Source organism: Carya illinoinensis, chromosome 4 (assembly GCF_018687715.1).
Source record: "Carya illinoinensis cultivar Pawnee chromosome 4, C.illinoinensisPawnee_v1, whole genome shotgun sequence".
Classification (NCBI taxonomy): domain Eukaryota; kingdom Viridiplantae; phylum Streptophyta; class Magnoliopsida; order Fagales; family Juglandaceae; genus Carya; species Carya illinoinensis.
In genome coordinates this window covers 14,671,149-14,680,342 of record NC_056755.1, presented here as the reverse complement: position 1 = coordinate 14,680,342, position 9,194 = coordinate 14,671,149, and the positions used below count along the sequence as shown (strand labels likewise).

Genomic DNA, 9,194 nt, shown 5'->3' with positions numbered 1-9,194 from the left:
ATTATATTTATCATTAATAATATTTTGGGATTTATTTTTGGAAAGAGAGAATTAAAGTAAAGTTTATGAGCTACTGCTTATGGTTATAATAATTTGGGATATGATTTACATGTCGAATTACATACTTGCCTTGGTGGTATAAAACACTTGAACTGATCAAGTGGGTAGCGGTGCGAAACACGATAAGCATTTTTATATGGTTTATCGTGGATAATAGCCATGCATCTGGGCGTGCGACTTGTGAATAAATAAATGGCAAAAGTCACACCATTTGGGGATCAAACCGGCGTGAGACGGATGAAGGAGCAGCGTGACCGTTGGTGGACTTGATTAGATGACAGAATTACTATTTGGATTAGATGGCAGAAACATGAAAACTTACCTATTTTCATTCACATCTTTGACCCTCTAATCTTCACAAATAGATAGACTCATTGGCCTACAAATTTAAATATAGAAATCACATAATTGACAGAATATGAAACTCTCTCTCTCAAAAGTTTTCATTTATTTAAAACTTGTTATTAGGATTTGTTGGTTCTACATAGAATATATTTTTAATTTCTTGATTGAATAGTAAAATCAAAGAGTATTCAAGATTTAATTTGGCATGCATAACACAGTTAGTCAAATAGACTTATTTTAGACTTCATTTTATCTTGAAGGCAAAGTCGCTTGTAAACCGTGTGCATACCAGAATTGATAGGAGTAAATATTGTCTTAAAAAAAAAAAATGACATTTATAACACACCTTGAAACAACCTTTTTCACTATTTTTATTTTTCAGCCCCTTTCGTACCAACATTGTATTATTGAGAAGACAAGCAAAGATAGGTCTACTGCACCAATTTATTTGAGACTTTGTCAACCACAAATGACTTGAATTGCTTTAAAGAGAGTCCCAACTAGTTTCATTTCAAATTTTATTTTTTGGTAATTTTTATTTTATTACAACGGATTTCACTAACACTTGTCCTTACTTAAGGTGCAAATGAGTTTTTCTCAGTCTTTTGTACAAACTCTCCTGTAGTTCCCAACTAGTATTGAAAATGACGGTATCTGAAATTTAACATTGGTATTATTCACACCCAAAAACTCCTGTAATGCAAGTGCGATTGCACTGTCTAGTTTCTACCTTCCCGACATGAGATTGACAAGACTTTTATTTTCACAGAAGGCGCGGAAATCCCATTTCTCAGTTGTTGATGAAAGCGTCATCAAGGCAACCACAATAGCTCTCATACTTGGACGTAGTTGTGGATTCGTTTGTGTACATGCTTTCGCAAGCATAGCCATCTGCAACCAAATGTGTTCGTAGTTTTATTCCATTGGAAATTACAAAACAAATAGTAGTGGGATTAATCAAAAAAAAAAAAATAGTAGTGGGATTTTGTATAAAGTTGCTTCACCTTCTGGACTGAGTAAAGTGGGTAGTCATCTCCAAGACGAGGGTCAACTAGTTTGCGCAGGTCTTCCATACAATTGGGCTGATTAAGAACATCCTCAAACTGTGAATCACAGAAAATATATCAAGTGCATGTTCAAGGCTGCTTTCCGAGAAACATTCTGTAAGGGGTACCAGAAAAGGAAGCACAATAAAGGCTTCATATCAATCTCTCAAAACAGAATGGGGAAAAAGAAAAGGGAGGAGGGTATGTGTCATTAGAAAGATGGTTAAGAGGATTTACTAATGCTATGAGGCCCTTAGATTCAACTGTGGAGCTGTTTGGCCTCATCACAGCTTCCTTTGCAGAAATAAGTTCGAAAAGGACAACCCCAAAAGCAAATACATCTACTTTGGAAGAAACGTCCCCATACTGAACATATCTGCACAAAAAAAGGTAAAAATTACTCCAATTTTATAAAGACAAATAAAACCAAAAGTTTTTCCTCCCCTATTAGGAAGAGTCCTGGGATCAGTGAGTACTGAGTAGAAAACTCAATTTTGTGAAGCCCACATTCAAGGAGAAAATCAGCGGCTGCAAGGACAAAACATCACAAGTATTGCAGGATACAACATTCCCAAAAAGAAAGCATATCCTGGCACATAAAGCCTATATACACATCTCACAAAAGAAGAGCCTCCCAAGTTCCCACTGGCACTGCCAAGTGCCATCAGCCACTAGCGAAAATAACAAATCAGCAGGCCCAGACAATTGCATAGATATGTATGTAAGGTTGGGAATTATTCACGATTACAATCAATTTCCAAGTCCCTTCAGGATACAAAATTCCCAAAAAGAAAGCATATCCTGGCACATAAAAACCTATATGCAGATCTCACAAAAGAGGAGCCTCCCAAGTTCCCGCTGGCACTGCCAAGTGCCATCAGCCACTAGCGAAAATAACAAATCAGCAGGCCCAGACAATTGCATAGATACGTTTGTAAGGTTGGGAATTATTCACAATTACAATCAATTTCTAAGTCCCTCGGTAACTCATTTTATTGGTGAGAACTAGTACAAGAAGCCTTTAGACAGCCACTCACTGAGCTATGCATAGTCCTTCTAGCAGCTTTCATACGCCAAAACTAGTCTCTCTCATTGCTGAATTAAATTTGCCACTACCTTAATATATTTATAAAAGAAAGGCGAACTTACTCAGGTGGCATGTATCCAAATGTTCCTTTAACACCACGGCTGGAGAGTGATGTGTTTCCTTCAGTAAGTTTAGTTAATCCAAAATCTGCAACCTGCAATGCAAATATTTCAGTACAACAACTTGAATAAGCTTTTGAATATCCATAATAACACCAGAGTTACTAATGCAACCTTTCCATGCAAGTTCTTGTCTATCAATATATTCGCTGATTTAATATCACGGTGAATATAGACAGGAACAGTATGCTCATGGATATATTCAAGACCTCTTGCTGAATCAAGGGCAATTTGCACCCTAGCAGCCCATGACAATGGGTCCCTCCCTGGAAACGTGTCAAAAAAATTATAGCCATTTATCTGAATGTGACATCACTTGTAAAGATCCTTAACATGCACATGGGACCTTACCAGATGAACCACGCAAATGCTGGCCTAAGTTGCCGTTCTCAATATATTCATAGACCAGGAAAAGAGACTCCTCAACGCAATATCCAATCAAGCGCACCTGCCATGATTTATAGTAAGTGATATGTAACGTAGAAGATTAAAAGAAATACACATCATCTACATATGCTTTAGAGAAAAATGACACTACTGCGTGACTTGTATTACAGACAAAGCTAAGTCATCAGAAATCCTCCCAGCAGTACGTTGTAATTATTCTATTGACATTCAAAAACCTCCCAAAAAAAAAAAACCGCACTTATGCAGTGTAGAAAAGGGCATCTGATATTATCATTGATTCTTGCAGCAGACCATATTTTGTGGAAATAACACGGAGATGTTTTTAAGTAATAACATGGAAATTTTTAAAGTTGCAAATAAACTCATGATACCTTGGCTATAAGGTCTTGCTAAATAAATATCGATGCCACAACCATGTGTGCTTCAATTTGGCAGTAGATTGCATTGATGGTAGATTGCAGAGTGGTTGGGAGTTACCGATGTAATTTACATGGATACGTTAGCCATAGGGCCCAAGATTCATCACTCAGGAATTTTTCTTTGATCGCTAATTCTTCACTCAAGAATTAAAACTACACGATGCAAAAACAAAGTGATGCCAAGAATACCTAAATTTATTAGATGGACAATTCTACTTAATGGAAATAGTATACCTTGAGGTATTATACAGTAAATAGAATCTTTTAAAAGAGTGTCCATGCATCTTGATATCTAAAATTTTGGTTGAGCAACTTAATCCTTTGTTTATAATTAAAATATAGTAAGATAGTTATGATGTGGATTTATAAGAGCAAAGGTCTGTGTTTTAAAAATTATATAGTACATAGATATAGATTCATATCTAAATTTAGAACAATAAAATGAGGTCAAGATCATCTGCCCAGTATGTAGTACAGAAATGAACATTTACATAAAGCTTCCTCGCTGATGTGAGCAATTGCCTGAAGAATATCACTGATTAAATAATAATGATCCCCATAAAATAAAAAAGAATCTAGCATACAAGTCAGCTTTTTTAAACAATGATGATATTGGTGTTGGGAAAGAATGTACATTACCAGGTTCAAGTGATGAACACGTGTTAAAACATTTAATTCAGCAAGAAATTCTCTGGATGCTTGCATGCCCATCATCTTGATTGCAGCTTTCTGCACAGATAGAGTGAAGGGACTATAGGAAAAGCTGAAAATTATATGGATGTAAACATTTGGATGGCATGGACAAAGTCTGGTGTGCTTGGTTAGTCATCCATGTAGAATATTAACAAATGCGCAAGAAACATTGAGCAAAGAAGATGTTGATGAATGTACATTCCATCTTTAACCTATATCAAGACTAAATACTCACTAAGCTGTTCATCCATTTTTCTCATTCACTAAGTAGATTAATTTCTCATCAACTTCCCTTATTCAAAAAGACTTTACTTATTGAAACTGGTTGCTGAGCCTACTCAATTAGATCTATTTATCAACTGGAGCTGGCTTTACAAATTCTACACTTACCACTGCTGTCCAGCTCGATCTGTACTTAGGACGTCCATCGATCTGTACTTAGGACGTCCATCAAATATTCAACGTCCTGAAAATCCCTACTTTCGAGTATCTTAAATTGCGGCAAAGATGTAATAGGCAAAACATATGAGATAAAATAAAGATAAAAGTTGCATTAAGCCATTTTATCTATAGCTGTGCAATTTGCAAGGTAGTCCTCACCTTTGAACTTGATGTATACCTTAATAAGTTTGTTCTCAGGAAAATCTTCTAAATTGATTAAAAATCAAAGTTCTTAACATCTTCAATCTAAAAGGATCACATATGTTTACTATTTGAAAACTATCCCAATAAGATTTCAAGAAAGGATGCAAGCCTGTCACACAGAGACAATTATATTGTTTAATATAAGCCCACATGGCTACAACTCTTAACAAGGAAATCAAGAAAATTACATAATGCGCAAATCTTCCATGCAAAATTACTGTACAATGCACCCTATTTATGAAAATGCAAATGGTCACAGACCTCGCCTCTCAGCTCTGCATAATAAACAACCCCAAAGCCACCTTGACCAATCTTATTAGCCAAACTGAAGTTATCAGTAGCTGTAACAAGTTCTTCATATGAGAACTCTACTGATTTCACAGATACGTCTGTAAGACCTGAACCTGGACCACCAGCTGCACTAGTTGAATCCTTATCCGTGTTTAAGGTACTTCCACGGCCTAAATCAAAGTAGAGGGAAAACCAATAAGTGAGCTTATGTTTAATCCCCCATTAAAAAAAGTGCAAATATCAATACACTTTGGTTCTATCAGTCACCATGATCATATGTACAGTTCAAAGCATTCTGTGTCACTGCTTAAATGGGATTTCAAAGGTTATTTCGATGGACTATTTTGCAGAACACAAAGATAATCATGTTGAACCTTAATACTTATTAATTGTTAATTTTTTCTTTCTTTAGTTTTTTTTTTTTTTTGGGGGGGGTGGGGTGGGGTTGGGGGGGGGGGGGGGCAGGGGGACAGGGTAAGTATGATATTGAATAAGGTAGTTCATTTCTTTGAGAAACCTCTTATTTTAAAGATACTTTCTAGAAGATCCACAAAATACTCTTTCAGAAAAAAAATGTATAGAAAAACAACAATCAAACAAACAAAACAAGATGGGAGAGAATTTTTTTCTTTTTTTTTATAGGTAAAAAAAGTTTTATTGAGACAGGTAAAGATGAGAGAGAAAAAGTTTTGAACGAAACATATAAACCATGCTCAGATAGATCCTCAGATGGTGCCAAAAGCAACTTTGCTGCCTCCATCTTCTTTCGGTAACATCTGAGATATATACAAGCAGAAAATAACACAACACCAGCTACTCCTCCAATAGCTGCACCAGCAATAACTCCATCCGCTAATCCTGCTTATAGTTGAGCAAATGTTAATCTTAAAAGTAGCACTGGCTCTCCACTGCTGAGACTTGTCTCTAAATATCAAAGTAAACATAATCATTGTAAAACTGTGGGAGAAGATCGAACCGCTTGAACTGCAAAAGGGTGAAAACCACAACAACACACAAGTTATAAATATAAGACAAACTGCAATAGAAGCAAATGTAGCCATTTCATTTAGGATGAAGATTAAGTTTATAGAATCTACCTGGATGGTAGATGTGGGTAAGTACCATTTTGATCTGAAAATAAAAGGAAAAGAAATAACCAAAAGAAAAGTTAATAGAAATCATAGCCCCCAGAAACCATATGATTGTAAAAAAGGTATGCTCTTCATCCTAGTAACTCAATCAAATAATTTGTAAAAAGACCACCTAGTTTACTTTTTGAGGACTCTTTTAACATTGCGATTCAACAGACTATCAAATGTGTTTCAACATTACTCTTACTTCACTTTCTCACCAAATTCAACTGTTGAATATTCTCTCATAACAAACATAACACTAGGAAATTGTGTAGTCAAGGCAAACCTCCTAAAGTTTTTATATTTGTCTCTCCAATCAATCTCTAAAGTGCAGGACATTAATCATACTTGTACAAATAAGTGTATGAGGTCAAGTTATAGTTTCTGGCTCTGTATTCCTGAATACGTGCAAACTGGCTCCAATGCTGAAATGACAAGACTCACTTGACTTGAACTTATATACGATCTACAAATGTGTCTCTGTCCGCAAAATTTTCCGACACAACTCTGGACCAATCAGCTTGGTAATACTGCCCTTTTCTGTTGGTAAGTATACTATAGCATATGCATTCAAAGGAACATCAAACAGCTCCTTTGATGCTACAAAAGAAATCAAGTAGTTTCCCTATGCTATCACTACAAGTGGGCCACACTCACTACTCTACAGTATACTAAATTTTTATAAATAATTAGGCTGGGGAAAAGAAATCACAATCAATATCACCAAAAAGACAAATGATCACATGATATTTCTAGACAGCCACTTAACTGATTGTTTGTGCCTGTAACCAGCTGACATTGCAGAGCAAGTGAAAACATGATGGGGTACAGCAGTTGCAAGGAGCAGAAGCAGAGGGGATGGATTTAAACCTGATGCTGCTATAGTTGCAGGTGGCAGAGGCGGCTTGAATGGTCGTTTAGAAGTACCGTTTGGCCTAGATGCACTTCTGAAAGTTTTGATATTAATTTGGTTAATCTACTTGGAAAGGGCATAGCTCGTATAGATGGGTTATGTAGTAGAGATTTCACAACTTCAGGGTTTTATCTATTAGGATAGATGCACAGTATATAACGTTCAGTTTGATGGTTCGACCAAGTTCTCCAGAAGTGCCCATCAGCTTCATCTCCGAAGTCCAATATATGGCATTTGATCTCCTATCACTTAACAAAATTATGGAATATCCTTTTCAATTATTTTTTATAAGCATATTCCATTCTTAAATTAGTAACAGATGATGAGTAGGCATCAATTGACTGGTTCATCGCAATAAGGAGGTTTAATGTAACTTTTTATAAGTTGTGAAGGGTAATGCAATCAAGCCCGAACCACATGAACGAAAATTATAGTTCAGATTAGTTTTTCGAATCGACTTATCTTGTCTAAATGTTTGTAAGTTTAACTTTTTGTAAGTAAATAAAAATGAGAGTTGCACCTCGAGGACTTCCCATCACCCATCCTAATACTTTGTACGCTTAATACCTCCCACTACTTCCTAAAATGAAGCATTCGGGACTTCATTTCAACACCCGTCGGATCTCTTTTCATCATTTGCTTGCTGTGACAAGCAGCATCAAAGTAACACGTAATCGTTAATCTATGAAACGAGCAAATAAAGTATGCAATTAATGCTACAAGTGATCAGACCCTCATCTAACTCCTAACTCTTACCATTTTGACATCTAAGAAATTCAAAATGCTAAATGAAAAGCAGAAAAAAAAAAAGAAAAAAACAACAACAAAAACAAAAACAAAAAATCCCAATTCACATATTTATACAAACAGTCATTAACTCAAAACACAACAAACTTGTCACCTTTGCCTGGGATATATACCACGCCACTCCCTTGACTGAAATTCACACCCGGGTTGTAACTCTGCAGCAAGGTTGTGTAACTTGAATTAAGACCCGTCTCCGCCGCAACCGATTCCAGAGTGTCACCCGGCCGAAGCGGGTAAGTAGCAAACAGCCCGAATTTCTTCGAAACCGCGCTGTTACCACATGAACAGTTCACTGGTATGCTCAAGTTCCCAACGTCAGGTATCCTGTTCGGGTCATAGGGATTAAAGTTAATCAACGTGTCGGTTGTTGTCAGGTTCGCATACCGTTGCTGTGCCACCGTGTCGTAGGTGTCCTTGGATTGAATCGAGTAGTTAAACACGTAACCCAGAAACGAGTCTTTGACACAATGACATGGGAACGGAACATTGATTGTTATACCCTGTTGGATGACGTCTTTGTTGCGGATCTTTTCCTTGTTGTAGCTCACAATAGTGTCGGCGTCAATATTAAGACTAGATTGCAAAAGTTTTGCTATGGACGAGAGAGTTGACCCCTCAGAGACGTAGTACGAAGCTAAAGCTAGATCACATTTGTTACTACATTTGGATTCGGCAACGGCACAAAAGATTGAGACCAAGAAATATACAAAACACCCGAACTTGAGTTTCATCGGATCGGACAAACTAGAACCCAAAGCTGCAAAATTTTGGTAGATTCAAGAACGGGGTTGGTAGTGATCATGGAAGAGTCCAAGAAAGAAAAAAATTAAGGCTGAATCGGATCAATGTTTTGGACCGTTTGACTGTGACTTCTTGATCGGCGAGGTTTGAAACAGAGAACGTTTGGGGCTGGTGAATGGAGAAGACGCGGGGGATGGGCATTGGCTGAAAAAAATATTATAGGAGGTTTCTTTTTCCTTTAACTCCGTTTTAAAAAGTAGGACTGAATTGAGTTTAGTTTAATTTTAAATTAGATTTAATATTTAAATATATAATTTTTAAAGTATTAAATTTATTTTAATTAAATTATTTTTAAACGTAAAATTTATAATTTTTATCTTAATATATATTTATATGTGAGATTTATAATTTTTTTAATATTTTATAAATATATCTAAATTTATCTTAATATTTAAATCCATTTAAATTCATATTAAGTGAGTTGTAC

At 36.1% G+C, this 9,194-nt stretch overlaps 1 protein-coding gene across 3 annotated transcripts; it reads right to left on the bottom strand.

Moving 5' to 3' along the window:
* Nucleotides 1-884: 884 nt before the first annotated feature.
* LOC122307822 (lysM domain receptor-like kinase 3) lies at nt 885-8,934 on the bottom strand. 3 transcript variants are annotated; one of them, XM_043120924.1, is made up of 12 exons: nt 8,061-8,933; nt 6,211-6,244; nt 6,090-6,097; nt 5,778-5,971; nt 5,084-5,254; nt 4,124-4,213; nt 3,009-3,105; nt 2,772-2,923; nt 2,601-2,692; nt 1,689-1,827; nt 1,410-1,508; nt 885-1,296 (listed from the first exon to the last, which is right to left on the bottom strand). In XM_043120924.1, the coding sequence occupies exons 1-12, from the start codon at nt 8,695-8,697 to the stop codon at nt 1,132-1,134; spliced, it is 1,878 nt and encodes a 625-aa protein (XP_042976858.1). In that variant the 5' UTR covers nt 8,698-8,933; the 3' UTR covers nt 885-1,131. The 3 variants fall into 3 exon arrangements, with proteins under 3 accessions (XP_042976858.1, XP_042976856.1, XP_042976857.1); XM_043120922.1 differs by having other exon boundaries at nt 5,084-5,283; nt 5,822-5,971; XM_043120923.1 differs by lacking the exon at nt 885-1,296 and having other exon boundaries at nt 1,425-1,566; nt 5,084-5,283; nt 5,822-5,971; nt 8,061-8,934.
* Between the last annotated feature and the right edge of the window lie 260 nt (nt 8,935-9,194).